Raw genomic sequence first — 17,878 nt, 5'->3', positions numbered from 1 at the left:
TTCTCAGTATCATATTAATATGGACAAATGCATTTATCATTTTAAAAAAAGTTAATGGACTTTTTAAAACAAACATAAAAATGGAGCCTGTGACTAACAGGAGATGAGTGGAATCCCCAAAGAAGCCATCATCACCCCACAACAGAAAAGTGGTACATTTTATACCAGACACATCACATACTTGCTCCTGTATTTCAACAACATCCTTAAAGCGTCGTAAAGTAGAAACCAAGACTATAGCCAGTACATGTATAGTTGCAATACACAAGGTCTTTCTCGTAATCAAGGATCTCAGAAGACTTAAACCTAAACACTGTATATCTAGAAAGAAAAGGGGGGAGGGGGAGGAGGAAGGAAGAAGTCAGGAATATTAATAGAGAGGTGTTTTTAAACGTAATACAGGCTTTCCTACTTTCTCCTAACACCACTCCTGAAATAGGTTTTGTGTGTTGTTTTATCATTTTTAAAAATTTATTTCATTTATATGCCACCTTTCTCCTGGAATGGGACTCAGGGTGGCTCACAAAGGAAATACCCTCAAACTTAACAATAGCATTTTAAGACAAACATTATAAAATAATCATTCCTTAGTAATTTTATACTTGAAAACAAACACCAATACAGAGGGTAACAGCCTCCATTTCTCTAGTTTTAGTGCAGCTTCTGGAAAAACAGGACACCATGCCATTCTATTAACTACAGTATGAATTTAAAATAACCTCTTTTTATATAGTTGTAAGAAAACATTCACATTAATAACAAATAATATCAATGACTTTCCTACTTTCTTTCATTACGGAAGTATATACACAAAATTCTGCTATTTTATACTCTGCATTGTTTCACATTTAATTCCTATGCACACAAGTTCAAGCAAAGTCTCTTGTTGTGCATTATATCCTCCTCACTGTCTGTTGCTTTTCTATAACTGAGAGAAGAAGGATTTTTGTTAACTGATATTTTACAAGAACCCTCAACTGGGCCAGACATCATGGTTTTAAAAAACAACTCTGGTTAGAGTCTAAACAAGCCAACTTTAAACCATGGTCTCGACACTGGTTTATTTAACTAACATTTATCACAATTTCTACAACAGAAAAGGCTAACAAAATCTTTTCTTCAGACATGTTCAGGATGGGTAGGGAAATATGAACCCAAGGATTTCTTCCAGCCAATTCTCTCTTGGACATGTAGTGATAAATGTTGGTTGAGTCCTTTGTGTGAACCTTTTATTCTACCCAAATGGAATGTATCTTCAGCATACAAGACATGCCTCTAGCACTGTGTTTTGGAAACCTCTGTTCCACTTGTTGGAGGCTTTCAGTTCGTTTCAAGGTCCTTCAAATAATGAGGAACAAGTACAGTGTGTGTATTGTATCAGAAATGCTTTAGTTCTCAGCTACCCTGCACTTTGGCAAGATGCTTTCAGTTTGATGACATGTAAGCTCCTTTTAAACTTTACAGTTTCAAGAGTCTTATCGAAATAAATTACTGTGTACCTTGATCATCAGGATACATCTGTACAGTATGAAGTACAGTGTCTGTCATCCCTTGCTGTGACAATATTTCTAAGGCCCCTGAACATTCCACTACAGATGAAAGTATCTGAAATCCACATTTCTGAATACCAGGATTTCCAATGAACTACAAATAAAGAGAAAACAAACATGGGCACATTAAATAACAGAAATAAAGTGTTACTTTTTTCTGTTCATTTTTGCAAAGGTACAAAAAACAGTGCTACATAACTTATATAATGGGCAAACATGAACAAAACTCAAAAGAAAGCCCCAATTCAATTGTTACATTTCAAAACATGGCATAATGGTTTTGTTACCCCAGGACCAGGTGTCCGATTGCCCCTTATATTTTTATATCAAATTAATATTAAAAGACAAGCTGGGGTGTAACCTAGGCATGACCCCACTGTGGACACTTGACCTGCTCACACGTGGAAAAAACGGTTAAGGAAAGCTAGTGTCTGGAAGGCACCCAACATGATGTGATTCGCTGAGGTCCAAGTACAATCCCTTTTGTCTAGAGTGCAGTGAGAAGATCATGGCCAAAGGAGGTGATTGTTTGTGATTACCTAGGACAGGGAAGCACTTGCACATCCCTTTGTCTGGGGCATTCACAACAATTACGCTTCTAGTCCAAACTATTCTTTGGTTTCCCCTGGGAAACCATTTAGCAGAGCTTCTAATCCTTGCAAGACTTGGTTTCTGCCCCCAAATTCTGGGTATATATACAGCTAGTAAAACAGCCATTCTCTGGTCTTGGTCTAGTTTGCAAGCAGGCAGGCACACTGTCAATTTGGCTAGACTAGGTTCCTCAATTCGCTAGCTAACCCCCTTTGTCGCAGCGGCTATTGAGTTTTCTGTTCTGAACTCCAAGTGATTGGAATAAAGATTCATGTCAGTAACGTATCACCATTAGCAAGGCCTTAAATCTATTCCATTTCTCCCACCTTTGCTTCTCTAGCTCTTGTGTGTGTGCATGAGTGTATGCATGCCTGTGTGTGTTGTTTATTTCCCTTCATAAAAATACAAAACCTATTTGGATTTGCCTCTAGAGTTTTGTGTGATTCGGTCCTGGTATACATTTGGGTTGCTATCCCAAGCTGCTGTTACCCCAGCCATATTATCTTTCTCATATGAGCTAATATTAAATTGCCCCAAGACATATTAATTTGTTGGTGTCTTCCCCAACCCCACAATTTGGATAACAATTTGAGTGTTGGACTATGACTCTGGAGACCAGAGTTTGATTCCCCACTTGGCCATGAAACCCACTGGGTGACCTTGGGCAAGGCACATGTTCGCAACCTGAGGTAAAAGCAATGGCAAAACTCCTCTAAACAAATCTTGCTAAGAAAACCCCATGATAGATTTGCCTTACAGTTGCCATAAGTTGGAAATGTCTTGAAGGAACACAGCAACAAACAACTACTCTTCAGGGTGAATTCTTCAAAATATGGGCTACAACTTATAAACTCTGAACTGCTGTGCTTAAAGGCCTTGAATTCAAATGCAGTTTGGCAAGTACTGGTAAAAATGTAGTTTTGGGAACTAGAACCAGAATCTGTTTGGGAACTGGAATACTGCCTTAACTTATGGACTTGCTGAGTTACTGATCTTAGATAACTTCTAGAAGAGCTTAGGGTATGCTGATGATATGCTGCTTGTATAGGCAAGGAAGGTATGTGTCACCCAATTTTAGCTTGGGCTCATACCTTTTGACCCACTGGATACTGAATACTTTCCTGTGCTATTTAACACTTACAGGAAACTACTGGGCAGAAGTCATCTAGAGGTCTATACAGCAGTGGAGATGACACACAGCTCTGCTTTTGGATATGCTAATCCAGGGAAGCTGTGGAAACTCCTGAACAGATAGATGCTCAGAAGTGGTTTGAGAATGAATAAGGAGAACATTGAAAAATAATACAGACAAGGCAAAAATACTCCATGAGGCAATCAATCAATCTACATCAAGGGACTCCACTGACATTGAATAGACTTGTATTCCCTCTAAAAGATGCTTGAGGATGCTTCTAGATTAATAAGGAATTCTGAATTTTATGCACTCAATTGAAACACAGATAATCAGAAATTCCTTTGAATTGGCTGGTATGTCAACTGCTGCCTTATCTAGAGAAACCAAGTCTGCCATCAGTTATGCATACACTTGTTTTCTCCAGACTGAACTACTGGGCAACATCAAACACTACATCTAACAACAAGGAAAGTGCAGCTGGTGAACAGACCCACTTGAGTTTTTGTTGGGGCTGGCACTTCATGAATTCCTTATCAGCTGCAACAGCTGCCAGTGTCTTTCCAGACACAATACAAAATATTGTTTTGACCATTAAAGCCTTAAAATTGGGTTCTGGAATATTTGAACTGATGTCTATGCCCATATGAACTGGTGTTAAGAACATCATAGAAGCCATATGTACTAAACTCTGATTATGACAGGAAAGTTTGACAGGGATTAGTAACAAATTCTTATAAGTAGCATTTTCTCTTCTGTCGTATCTAAGGCTGGCCTTATCAGTTGTTGTTCCCCCCCACAAACAAATGGAAATTTCTAGGTTTTTTTTTCAAAGTTTTTCTTTCAAACTATTGTACGTCTTCTTATATATGTGCCTTTTCTTACTGATTCATTGTTGAATTGCTTCTGTGAATCTTATGGTGCTATAAATGTTAAACTGATAGGAAAGTGAATGTCTCACAATTTATCTGCTTTTAGGAGACTATAGCAGTAGCATCACTGTGGGGGTGCGCAGGGATGTAGCCAGGATTTTGGGAAAGGGGGGTCCAGACTAAGTGCCACCATTATAATGGGGCTTGGGTCCGAGGCACGGCAGCACACACCATTCATTGTAGCTAACGGAAGGGGGGTCCAGACCCCAGGGACCCCCTTGGTACATCCCTGGGGTGCGAGGGATTCGGAGTGCACTGGTGACACCAGTTGGGCTCCCTTCCCCTTTGGAGCAGGAGGGGCACACGTGCACGCTTCCAGGCTGCTCTGTTCAGGACTCCCTTTCCAGGGAGAAAGGTCGTGCTGCCACCGCCACCCCACCAACTGTCTTCTGAGTCAAGTGTGGATTTAGAAGGCATGGAGGGAGGGAGAAAAAGGCTCCCCTCTGAGTCCTCGAAGGGCATGGGGGAAGGAAGGAAGGAAGGAAGGAAGGAAGGAAGGAAGGAAGGAAGGAAGGAAGGATGTCCTGCGAGTCCTTGGAGGGCTCAGGGGCATGGGATGGAGGGAGGTTACGCTGCGAGTCCTTGGAGGACTCAGGGGCATGGGGGGGAAGGAGGATGCCCCTGAATCCTTGGAGGATTCAGGGGCATAGGGGGCAAGGGAGGGGAGAGGATGTCCTGAGAGTCCTCCATGGACATGGAAAGACTGGGTGGAGGCTGCCCCTCCTCCATAAGCCCTGCCCCTGCACTGAACACCCGGGCTGGAAATGCCCCTGGACTATAGTCCTGACAGGTCAGAAATGTATTAAAACAAGCAAACTGAAGCAAAGTTTGGAATCACACCAAGTAGACCTTGAAGTGATTGATAAGCATTATGAGCTTCAAGTGATAGGTGATTTCAATGAGCTTTATTAATTGTTTACTACATAGTTGAATAAGTCTATATTTCAATACACACAGACCCCAAACTAATTACAGTATAAACACTTTAAAAGATGGACATTTTCTTAACATATGCTGGAGCTGTTGTTGAAGCTACTGCCTTTCCGAGGAGAGAAGTGTATGTACTAACATTATTAGTACTATCTGCCTGCCATACACCTTATAAAAATGGAGACACGCTCATGTGAATCAGGCCAGATGTAGAACAACTTCTGGGACCACACCAATGTTTGTTCTGAATACAGAGCTATTTGCTCTGACTGCATTCACATACAGCCCAGTTCACACAGGTGTTGCTCCTTATCAGTTGAGTACTGATGTGGATTGCTTGTATATCAGGAGAAATGATAGTGTGATCCAGCATTAAGTAAACAAGCTATCTTGCGTTATATCTGAAAATACCACATAAAAATATATAAATACGTAAGTAAGAATAGTCACTCCCAACTCTGTCACAGGACTTCTCAGGAATTCATTTTGCAAAGGGAAAATGTATAATAAGAAAAAATTGAGCCATACCATGTTGAGAGCATCAAGAACCAATGAGTGTGTCCCTTCCAACAAACACTGGTTTTTAATCACTTTTAATGTCAGTGCCAAATCAGTATCTCCCAAAGACCTATTCCGTGTATTTTTCAGAGCTCCTGTAGCATAGGGAGAAAAGTAAACATTCTCTTTATAAAAGGAAAGTTGTAATTAAAATGTGTTGCAATAATGTCGGTCTACAAAGCCCAGACACGTTTCCTGAACATGTGACATGGTACTACAAAATTTGACGGTGCCTGCAGAAAAGCTTTACATTTTTACTGTACCATGGTCCACCATGCACAAGTAGACGTTTAAACTTCTGTCTAAACAGTTTCCTCCTAATATGCTCTCCTCTCCCACACACACCCACAACCACATACTCACACCATGCTCTTATTTTGATGGAAGCTACCATAATTTTTGTGGGATTTCATTGTCAATGGACACAAAATTAGATTATTCCTCTTCAGTTTCACATATTCTATATGTTACAAATTTTTATCATTCAAATAAAAGCAGGTCTTCAGCTAGCAAATGTTAATGATGGTGATTATTATTAAATAAGCTTACACCCAGGAAAAAAAATTCCCACAAAGACAATTCTAACACGAGGATATAGTTTTACTAATCACTTTATTAAATAAATACAAAAAAAAGTAAACTCCATTACAGTCTATAACACATTATAAAGAACGCAAGGTACATTTAGATCAAGCTGTCAAAATAAGGTATTTAGAGCACTTCCATGATTCAGTGATGAGACAGGATGCTGTAATAAAAATGGAGGCTAAATAAATTACTGCTGCGGCTAAATTACCACTGGTGATTTCTGTTTAAATTGTTTTCATGCTGGACAAACTGCTTATTTGTACCCTAGATAATGACAATTCATGGGTTTGGAATAAAAAACCCAAACACTCTGATTATAACCATGTTTACATGTAAATATCCCACTGTGTTTTTAATCCCAATAAACAAACTGGGACTTATTTCTGAATAAATATACATAAGATCGGACTGTATAATGCATGATTATCTCTGTGTTACAACCAATAATCTGAAAGGATGATTGCACGGCTATTCAAAGTGTGGTTTAATAATTATGATGTTTCCTGGGGTGTGTTCATTTTTATTACAAATCTCTGTATTTTAAGCTAAAATAAATGACACATATTATTGATTAATTTGCATTCACAGACCGATCTGTACTAGTCTGAGCTTGTTTATTTTTCTTGCTATGACTTAATGTAACAACATACTATACATTAGGGGTGTGTTTTGCATTTGAACAAATTCTCAGTCCACAACTGAAGTGGGCTGTTTCACACCACTTCAGAAGATAATATAGTGGAACAAAATAAAATCTGAATTCTAATGAAGATTTGTTAACAACTATGGCCCAGTATAGATGGGCAGAAAACACCATCATTGGGTCAAAATTAGGGTTTGGGAGCACACAGCAACCACATGCTCCCGAACCCTAGTGCGCAGCCACGGCACCATGATGATGCAAGCACCATGCAGTATCCAGATGCCGGTGGCAAGAAGTGGTGTCATGGCAGCACCCTTTCCTGTTCGTGGCACTGCAAAAAAGAAGCCACTCCAGGCAGCTTCTTTTTGGCAGTGCGTCGGTGCTGCAGCATGCGGCTGCAGCAGCACCGACTCGGGGCAAAGACAGGCAGTGCAGAGTGGTCCTCCAGTCGAGCCTATTTTATGGAATACAGAGACACTGGCAGTGTGTATGTCCAAAAGCAGATACATTTCTACCCAATCTCCTTCTATGATGAAACTTGATGAGGGCAAGGGAGAGCTTTGTTTCTGCCAGCTCTAGCATCTATAACTATTTTGTGGAAAAAAATATTTTTTTTTAAATGTGCAACCTTCATGAAAAACCCTAAAACAAAACAAAATAAAACCCTTAGGCTGCAGGTTCATTAACTTGTGCTCACCTTGTCCCTTTTTTTCAAACTATGTTATTAAGACATTTCAAAGAATGCATGACTCTAGGCCTTTTAGTCATAATCCCTTTCTGGATTACAGTACATGCTAATATTCTTCATGAGTCTTCTTACCTGGAGTCATAAAATGTAAAATAACTCGAAGTGCCTCTAGCTGTACAGATGCCAATGTTTTATGCTTCCTCATAGCTTTCACAACTCTGGATGCAGCTACTGTCATTATATCCAGAGGGGGCAAACTGAAAGATCAATCATTTAAAAACAATGAAGACAAGTTTCTCACACATTTGCTTATTAGATAGGCATAAATTTTGCTTTGTTATAAATACTGTATATTTCTTATAAGGTAATATGAATTACATTTTTAAAAAATATTGAAAATTCCAATTTTCAAGTCTATATGCATACCACAATAGCTATCTGTAAGTATTTTTCTGGCCAGGATCCAAGGAACTATACAATTAGTATTGCAAACACAGGGTTGTGTTTCTTGAACACAATAGCAAAGTACTTTTGAAACTGCAGATGTGACTGGAGGCATATTGCTGTGCAGGATGAGAAAATGCACTTCAATTTCTAGAAGGCACATATCCCCTGGGAATTCATTGAAGTAGGACACTAACCTACACCCAATCTCATGCTAACAGAAAGAGGCCTCCTTCCTTCTCTTGCCCTCCTCAACACCAAAAAAACACAACTCTGGCATCCAGTAGCCTGTCCTGAAGTGCACAAGATCGAGCTGGGGAGAGGGACTCCTTGCCTATCAGTTCCACTGAACTTCTGTCAGCAGTACTAGTCCACCTGGCCCTTGGCCCTAATCTCACACATTATCACACAACATTTAGACTAAGTAAAATATAGAAGATACCCATCATACTGTAGAGGTCTGAGTGCTGGACTACAACTCTGGAGATAAGGATTCGTACCTTGCTCAGACATGGAAACCCACCGAGTGACCTTGTGCAAGTCACATTCTCTGGACTTCAGAGGAAGACAAAGGCAAACCCCCACTGAATAAATCTTGCCAAGAAAACTCCACAATAGGTTGATCTTAGGTCTCTGTATGTGAAAAATCACTTGAAGGCACAGAACACACATATATAGAGCACAATTATTAGTTCACTCTTTCACGCTGCTATTTAAAGACCACTTCCTAATCATTTCATACAGGGTTGTTCCCACATGAAGAGCAATTCCTGTGCTAAGGCTCACAATAATGAGCAATAAATACTCTGGACAATAGTGCTACACAAAAGATCCAATGCAGTGGAATGAAGGGGAACTAATTGTTGTTGTTAACTGCTGTCAAGTCAACTTCAGCTTATGGTAACCCTATGAGGTATTTAGAACACTTCCAAGTCAGCTCTGTTCACATCTTGAAACCTGAGAGCCATAGCTTCCTTGACTGTACTGAACTATATCCATCTGTAATGAGTTTTTTCTCTTTTCCTACTGCCATCTACCTTACCAAGCATCAATTATTCTAGTGAGTCAAGTCTTCTCATGGTATGTCCAAAGTTGTTGCTGCTGTTAATCGTCGTCAAGTCAACTTCAACTTATGTCAATCCTATGAATTACCAAGCATTATTGCCTTTTTAGGCATCAGGCCTTTACATGCTAAGTCCAAAATACAACATTATTTTAGTCATTCTGGCTTCTAAGGAGAATTCCGATTTGATTTGCTGTAGGACCCATTTATTTGTCTTTTTAGCAATCCATGATATCCATAGAATATTCAAAGTTGCTTATTATTATTTTGCCTTTTCAATAATTAAGGCATTACTAAATTAAATTGTAACTGTATACCAATGTTGTAGAACTTCACCCATTTTGTGTTCAGACTTTGACTTTTGGGATTTTTTTACTTCAGAAAGTAAAAGTAACTAGTTACTTGTAAAAAGATCCTTTTTCTAACAATACATTTATACCTAATAATCAAAAAGTATCTGAAGCTGGAAAACAAGAAATTACTTTTTAAGTTGAAACAAAAATGGTAACTACCATTAAGCAGCATGGCATTATAACTAAGCACTTTTTAAAAATCACTTTCCAAATTCTGCTAATCCTTGAATACATGTCTATATGCAAAAATATAATACTGATTTCAAAAACAGTTATCAAAATATTAGATGTAGATCTGTATGTCCCTTCACGTTGACTCTGACTTACAATGACTGTATCATAGGATTTTCTTGATGAGATTTATTCACAGATTTGCCATTGCTTTCCTCTGAAAGAATGTGACTAGCCCAAGGTGACCTAGCAGGTTTCAGTGGCTGAGTGTAAATTTAAGCCCTGGTCTCCTAGAGTCTCATCCAGCACTCAAACCACTAGTTAACACTGCTCTCAAATGTAGATTACCTTCCTTCAAAAGCACGATTCAGCAATTTGCAAGCACTTTCTGCAACTTCAGCGGAGTTTGAATGTCTCTTCATCATGTCCAGGACATTCATGTGTATTCCTTTTGCCAAAAGAATTGTTCTAATATTTACTACAATGCAAAAAATAAAATAAACAAATAAACAAATAATGTACGCTGGATGCAAGGATCTAACTTTTAAATTTGTAACTTTTTTTAAAAAATCCCAAATACAATACAGATTCAGATAAAGTTTGTTGAACCACATTTTTTTAGAAAGAAGTCTCAGTGAGCCAGCCTCAAGGAAGTACCATAGGAATGCAACTTAGTTCCCATTTAAAGCAACAGGCCTTATTTTAAGTCAGGTGTTTAAATTCACTGAGGGACTTCTACTTCTTCTTCTTCTTCTTCTTCTTCTTCTTCTTCTTCTTCTTCTTCTTCTTCTATTGTTATTATTGTTTATTTATATAGCACCATCCATGTACATGGCACTTTGTAATTAAAAAACCAAAAACAGTGGGTCCTGCCAAAGGTGTAGAGTCTAAAATCTATGTGTATACACACATACACATACAGAGAAAAGAATGGAATAATAAAAATACAAAACTATATAGTGGCATATAAGTCCAAATAAACTTACTTTGGATCAGACTGACAATATTTTTATTCAAAGTGTAGATGTCTTCACAGCCCCTAAATTGCTCCCATTTGTTATTTAGTTAAACTTTCTAAAGTTTAAAATTTGTTTAGGTCCAGGCCAAACCTACTGCAGGGGCAGGTTTTCCCCATCTTTTGGCTTACTCAGTTCTCTTACCATTTTGCTCCAGTAGAGTTGCCAATGCATTTGCAGCTGCCTGAAACACTTCCTTTGAAGAGGAATGCATCAGCATGGCCAACATCATTTCCCTATGTACTGGAAACCTAAAACAAACAGGCAAGGGAGGACAAGCTATGAAAATAATGTCACAGAGAAAAAAATAACAACAAAAACATTACTCTCTTTTAGAGTTAAGCAGTAAGGAGTTAAAAGCAACATAAGTGTATGTTTTACCTCTTATTTTCATCTATCCTGTCTATAGACTTACCAGATGTGACCCTACTTATAGCTAGATGATAAGCAAACGTTTCTTTTTGCTATGCAAACTAAAAAAGCCAGAAGGTGTAAACTTTTCACAACAACAAGAGCAGAAACATTGCCTTTAACATGTTACTATTTCTGACTTAGAGTGGAATCCCAGTTCACCAGGGGCAACTGAGGTAACATTAGGCTAAATGAAGCTGTGTTGACATTAGGCTAAATGAAGCAACTTCCCTCCCAACTGAGAGATGTTGGAAATCGCTTAGAATTATGGTGGCCCTGACCCAACTTTGTGTTGTTATAAGGGGGATACAGACTGGCAGAAAGGGGCGGCGAGACTCTGTCCCTTTCTGCCCTGGATGGAGGCCGCAGCAGACAAATGGTGTGGCCTCCGGGAGGCCTAAAAAGAACCTGTGCCCAATGGGTTCTTTTTATGTTGCGCGTGGGGCACCATTGGCGCCTCGCACACGATCATTATGTCCATGCGGTGTGGCTCTATGTGGACATTGTAGTTGCGTGCCCCATGTAGATGGAAGTGCGGCAAAACGGCACCTACATGCCAATAGTAGGGTGGGGCGCGTGTGGACGCCCACCCCTACCTAACCCTAACTTTGGCTCCAGGCCCACACAAAGCACCGGTCTGTACCGGGTTATAGTGTCTATGTTTTTGGAATGGCCAGCTTTTGGATCTGGAGTAACTCAGTGCCTCCCTTACTTCACCCCTCCTCCAAACTTTTTTGGCTTTTTGCTAGCTAATCTTATCTGTAAGTGTAGTTGTGCTGGAAGATCCCTATGGCAGCAGATCTCCAAAATCAGCCAGAAGGAGGAGGTCATGATGGCATAACAGCAGTTCAACTAACAAATGTTCATTTCAACTTGCATGAGAAGCTCTAATGCATTCCTAACCTCCTATAGCCAGTGCATCTCTGAATGATGGATTGCACTGTTACTAACAATGATGCTGGGGAAAGTATGCAAAATATACTGTAAAAACTCATCTATAAGCTGACCTCATGTGGAAGTCAAGGGCAAGTTTTGGGGCCAAAATTATGGACTTTGAAATGATCCGTGGATAAGATGATGATAAAGCTTAGGGGCATGAATTAAGGAATTAAAGGATGCAGCAAAAGAAAACAATGCCAAAGAACATACAAAATTCCAGCAAGTGTAACTGTTTGTGCTCATACTAAAGGCTGGATGGATGAAAGTGGGTCAGTGCTTTCAGGACAGATTTCACTCCTCCTTTCACCAGGGGGTGGTTACTTTTTTTAAAAAAGCGTTAAAGTACAGTACGTACATTGACCCATTAATAAGTTGACTCAGGTTTTTTGGGTTAATTTTTTGACTAAAATTGCTAGACTTATACATAAGTATATACAGTTAGACTTGAATTCTAACATTCATTAACTTAACTTCCTTCTGTCTGCAGTAACTTCCAACATCTCCTCACAAAAAATCTCCTGAGAACTGAGGCAGTTCCTAAAAATGTGGGACAGACCCAAACTTCTGCTTGTCAGGATCACCATCCAAACTGGGGAGACATCCATATGATTTTGAGCAACTCTATCCCATCTCTATTCATGAAGACTCTCCAGAGAAGCATTGGGAGGGATACACAGAGGAGATGTAAAGTTCCTTATATTCAATTAGCTTATCTTAGGAAAAACTGGTACCTGCATCATCACAAAAAGCTCTCTTTCAATGATATACAAGCTGGTATGGAAACAGCAGCTTGGTGGCTCTTGTTGCACTTTGGAGGCTTACCTGCAAACTGCACCTGGTAAGCCTCCAAAGCCAGTCAGAAAAAAAAACACCTAATGGCCTTTTTGCTCTAGGTAGATGGATTGGACAGCCAACCTGATGCACAAAGAAAAGGCAGGGTTGTTCATAGGGTTATTTCTTCATTATGTTTTATTGTTTTCCCAACAGGAATATTAATAAACATCTCAGAAAGACATTAACATATGAAGCAACAGCTCCATTGTCATCTATCTTAAGGCATTCTCCTTCTCCCAGTTTTAACTCAGATGGTTAAGATTAAAGATTTAAAAACAGAAACAACATATGTATCTTGAGCCATTAATTTCAAACAATTAAACCTACTGACTTTTTCTCTTCATCTCCAATCTCCTCATGAAGATTTTGCTGGTACATAAACAGATTGTTCAAAGCCCAACATGCAGCCTCCTAAATGAAACAAATGGAGAAACTATTTGGTAAATATATGCAAGGTAAACATTTTAAAATTATACCAAAAATAATTAATCTTATAATTCATAGCAATCGTGCAAGCATTAAAACTTACAAGGGTATCTGTATGATTTTTTTTTAGTTTTAAATAATTTGTCATGCCACATTCTGAATAGCAATGTTGTAATGACAAAACAACCTAAGTGTGTCTGATAATCCTCTTATATCTCTCCTAGTTGTTAACTGCCATCAGGTTGACTTCAACTTATGGCAATCCTATTAATGAGAGACCTCCTAGTTACGCTTTCATCAACAGCCCTGCTTACGTCTTGCAAACTCAGAGCTATGACTTCCTTGATTGAATCTATCCACTTGTAATGTGGTCTTCTCCTTTTCCTACTGCTTTTTAGTTTTCCAAACATCATTGTCTTTTCTAATTAGTCATATCATGGGAAATTCTGACTTTGATAGTCAATTATATATCTTTGCAGTCTCCTATTATACAGTAGTTAATTGTTCCAGACACAAAGAGAAAGCAGAGATTTTAGCTGATTTCCAAACCAAACCTCAGAAACCAAAGTGAGGTTTGTGGCTAAATTAAAAGAATGATATCATATATTAGAAGCAAATGAAACCAGGCAAACAAAGACTATTTTTATTTAATATGGGACTCTTCTTTATTATACTGGACAGTAAATCATAACAACTTGAAAAAAAATAGAATTATACTTGATATAATGAATTATTTAGCTTCTCCTCTTCTAATAACCAGTGGCTTTCAAACTTATAATTAGATATAACTTAATGGTTTTTATTCTCTATATAAAGTATATTTATTGTTTTATTCTTTGGCTATTTGCTTCAAAAAAAATTTAACATTGAAATATACAATTTTATAAAAATATATTAGAAACTGCAATGTTTCACAGTCTCAAAAAGCAAATTCATTATCCTATCCCATATTTCATTTTGCGAATACTCCTTGTTTGACTAGGAATTCTTTGAAACACAGAAGATTCACTAAAAGACTGAAAATGATGGTGTGAACTACTACTGTGGCTCCTGTAAGGCTTAGCTGTTACATTTGGAACTAGCTCTTTTTTCAAGAGCTCAGAGCTTAGTAGATGAGATTCCCAGATGACAGATTCCAATATGATAAGAGTTCTAGACTCCCTTGCATCAAGACAGCAGGTCCAGTATAAGAGCAGACTTACAAGCCACTGCATGAAACCACTGGTCATCTAAATCTATGCGAATATACCCCTGTATGTGCAAGTGGCCTGCCAGCTCATTGTTTAATCAAAGTACAAAAATGGCTTTTCTTTTTAAATGATAATAAGGTGGAATGCAATACTGGAACATTTCTAATTTATAAACCACTCCTGAATCCTGTAGACTAGATTGCAGGAAAACCAAGAGAGAGAGGAAATTTAAACCCATGTTTTATAGAGGAATTCCAAAATTTCCCCGTACTTGGTCCTTCCAGACTATTCTGCCTGCCTTAGTATTGCATCCATCTATGATAGATGTGCCCTTAAGCAAATAACTCTCTGAGCTTTAGCTCCCCACCAGTAAAATAAACGTAACAGTAAAATGCATGCCTAACAGGTCTCTTGTGAGAACAAGACATATTGAGGATTGTAAAGCATGACTGCACAGCTTAAAAGTAAATAAATGTTCAAATAGAGGCTGTCCCCCAAAATGATGGTTGCTTCTTCTGGTTAAAATTTAAACAAAATATGTCAATTACGAGCCTACCACTGCCTCTGGAGACCCTTCTCATGATTTGCTGGCTTCTTACCTGGACATCTGTATTTTTCCGGTGCAATTTTAATGCTTTGTAACAGGCTTCAAACCAATATATTTTTTCTTCCTTCTCTTCCTCCTTTTTTTCTTCCAAATCTCTGTTTAAAAATATTGTTTCTGCTGCAGGGAAGAGTTATAATTTGTGTGTGTTTTTGAGAACATGAATATCCATTTATTTTTACTCTGTAGTAGAGATTAGCAAAAGTGATGAAACATAGTAATCATAATTTGCAAAAGATTTTACTTCTGTTCCGGGCACCCATTTGTCATTACTGTCATAATTGCTAGAACTGCCTGGGGGATTCTAGGAATTCAGTGAAGTAACAACCAAACTCAATTCATGATCATTGAGACTATGTAATACAGGAAATATTTCCAGTCAGAGGTTTTGCTGCTCAGCCTTTGAAATGAGTATATCTCCAAGATAACAAGCCACTATTCAAGAAAGTTAATAGGCTGTCAGAAGAACATCTGTGGATTTATTTTATATTATAAGCAAGAGAGAGAGAAAGAAAGTTCAGATTTCCACTTCCCTATTCACATACTTGCATTCTCCCTATAACTCTATCAAGTTGGATCGAACTACAGCTCTGCTTAAGTTACACCAGAGTGGAATAGGCCAAACAGAATTGCATTAAAGCATATAGAAGTGAAAATAGAATGGGATTCTTAGAAGCAATGTTCATAGCCTGCACAGAACATAACATATTCTTGAGTGCCTTAAAAATTAAACACTTTCTGTGCTACAGACATAGACAAGTATTTTTAAAGAGACGCAGAGGACCAGTTAATGGAGGTTTTAAACAAAAGGTCATATAGCACTTAAATGAGTTCCCACAGTCTCAGGAGGCTGGGGAGGGTTAAAGAAAGGGAGGGGATGTAGACTGAGTAGCTGACAGGGACTGGGTTCACAAAATACAGGTAACTTTTTAGGTAACCAGACTGATGTAAATAATAATAATAATAATAATATAGTTTATTTGTAACCCGCTATTCCAAAATTTGATCAAGATGAAGGTGCTGCTAAGAGTGTGGAAAGAAAATCAAAGAAGAGGGATATAAGTATTAGGTTGCCACAGGTATAGCACCAGTAACCTGTAGGAAAATTCACCACACAGATCTCGGCTATTAGGCTGAAAATTGCATGCAGCTTTGAACATAGAGATGTCAACAATATTCTGGGAGGAACAAGGTTGGGTACACTGACATGTTATAGACAGGACTATGAATGATTCACCAAGAGGACACAGTTTTCAGCAACTGTTCTTTGGCAGTACACTAAAGTGTGATACAAGGCATGTTCTCCTAAAGAAATTTAAAAGATGCTCAAAGAACTAGAGAACAAATACAAAACATTCTCATAAATGTAATGTAAGGTTTTTGAGAAATGGATTCAGGACCTTTTAGAATTTTTCTCTGAGCAAAGCCGCTGGCCACACAGCTCTGCAATAACATAAAACCAAACTATAGATACTGTTGAGAAACCTACTTCAGTTTAATGTTTATTATTACTTACTGAGAAGAGCCAAGCAACTAAGGCCTGCAGCCTGTAGCTTTGCATTTGTAGGATACTTTTCAACAGCCTCCACAATGACTTCATGTACATCATTCAATACCAGGATATTGAAAAAGTTTTCTGGTGGTGAGAGGAGATTTTAATAGATAACTGACAGTCACAAAATGCATGAATTATGTACACATATTGCAGAGTTTTTGCTGTGGTCTGAAGTGAAAAAATTGGCAAGAAAGCTTATGACAAGATTTGGTGCATAAATTTTGCTCTGTCAGTTGTTTGAATGTGAGCATTTGGGTACATCAACTAGACTGACAGAAACTGGAAACCTCAGGTGCTTCAGGAAAGGCCAAGAAGAAAGAAGATGTCAGAGCTATTGGCCTGTTACAGACAGGCCAAAATAAAGCTGCTTCGAGTCACTTTGGAGGTATGGTATTTCAATGATGTATGAGTCCTAAGAGTCCAAAAGCCACACCAAAGCTGCACTCCAGTCCTTAGGACTGGAGCATGGCTTTGGTGTGGCTTTTGGACTCTTAGGACGCATGCATCATTGAAATACCATACCTCCAAAGTGACTCGAAGCAGCTTTATTTTGGCCTGTCTGTAACAGGCCATTGTTTCATACTGATTCTTCTGCAGAAGCACTTTTTGTATTTGCATTTGTGGCAAGTCACAGGCTCTCAGCTTCAGGGGAAGGCAATGGCAAATCTACTCTGAACAAATCTTGCCAAGAAAACTCCATGAAAGGTTTGCCTTAGGGTCACCATAAGCCAGAAATGACTTGAAGGCACACAGTAACAACAACAGCAACAACAACAAGCCTCATCACTTTCAATGGGGCTTAAGTTTGTATAGAACTGCAGGTTCACAATGTCAAATTCAGAATACTGAAGTCAACATTATAGTTATATGAGCAACATCCTACAAGAAATACAAATATATGGTATGTTAGATAATGTTTTCTTTATGAAATAAAAAAGCATGCAAACCAAATTACATAGACAATTGTGAATAGATCTCTTTTGAGTGTATTCTTCTCATACACAGGATGAGAAAATTGTCAATTACTTCAGACAAGTTGATGAACATTTTGAATGTGCACACAGTGCTTCAGTGAATTCACTGGGGTTTGAAGGCCTTATTTTTCTAACTGCAGCTTTTCTAACCAAGCACTCTCCAAAATTCCTTAGAAATTCAAAAGATGATTGTCAGCAAGCATCAAGATCCATCTTACAACACAGAAGTTCAGACGCTACATATCTTCCCCCACACATTAATTTTCTCAGCAGGCGGTATTATAAT

At 38.4% G+C, this 17,878-nt stretch overlaps 1 protein-coding gene across 3 annotated transcripts in view; it reads right to left on the bottom strand.

The window, feature by feature from the left end:
- The window catches only part of LRRK2 (leucine rich repeat kinase 2), a 101,532-nt gene that overhangs the window by 62,286 nt on the left and 21,368 nt on the right, over window positions 1-17,878 (bottom strand). For all 3 annotated transcript variants that reach the window (XM_089524499.1, XM_089524498.1, XM_089524500.1), the window contains 9 exons: window positions 16,580-16,699; window positions 15,059-15,183; window positions 13,175-13,254; window positions 10,804-10,910; window positions 9,992-10,121; window positions 7,745-7,869; window positions 5,664-5,788; window positions 1,500-1,644; window positions 182-321 (listed from right to left, as the gene is read on the bottom strand). In XM_089524499.1, the coding sequence (XP_089380625.1) occupies window positions 182-321; window positions 1,500-1,644; window positions 5,664-5,788; window positions 7,745-7,869; window positions 9,992-10,121; window positions 10,804-10,910; window positions 13,175-13,254; window positions 15,059-15,183; window positions 16,580-16,699 (1,097 nt within the window). The remainder of the gene's footprint in view (window positions 1-181; window positions 322-1,499; window positions 1,645-5,663; window positions 5,789-7,744; window positions 7,870-9,991; window positions 10,122-10,803; window positions 10,911-13,174; window positions 13,255-15,058; window positions 15,184-16,579; window positions 16,700-17,878) is intronic.

This window comes from Sceloporus occidentalis, unplaced genomic scaffold (genome assembly GCF_023333645.1).
Source record: "Sceloporus occidentalis isolate IW3139 unplaced genomic scaffold, rSceOcc1.0.p SCAF_5, whole genome shotgun sequence".
NCBI lineage: Eukaryota > Metazoa > Chordata > Lepidosauria > Squamata > Phrynosomatidae > Sceloporus > Sceloporus occidentalis.
This window is presented reverse-complemented; position numbering and strand designations above follow the sequence as displayed.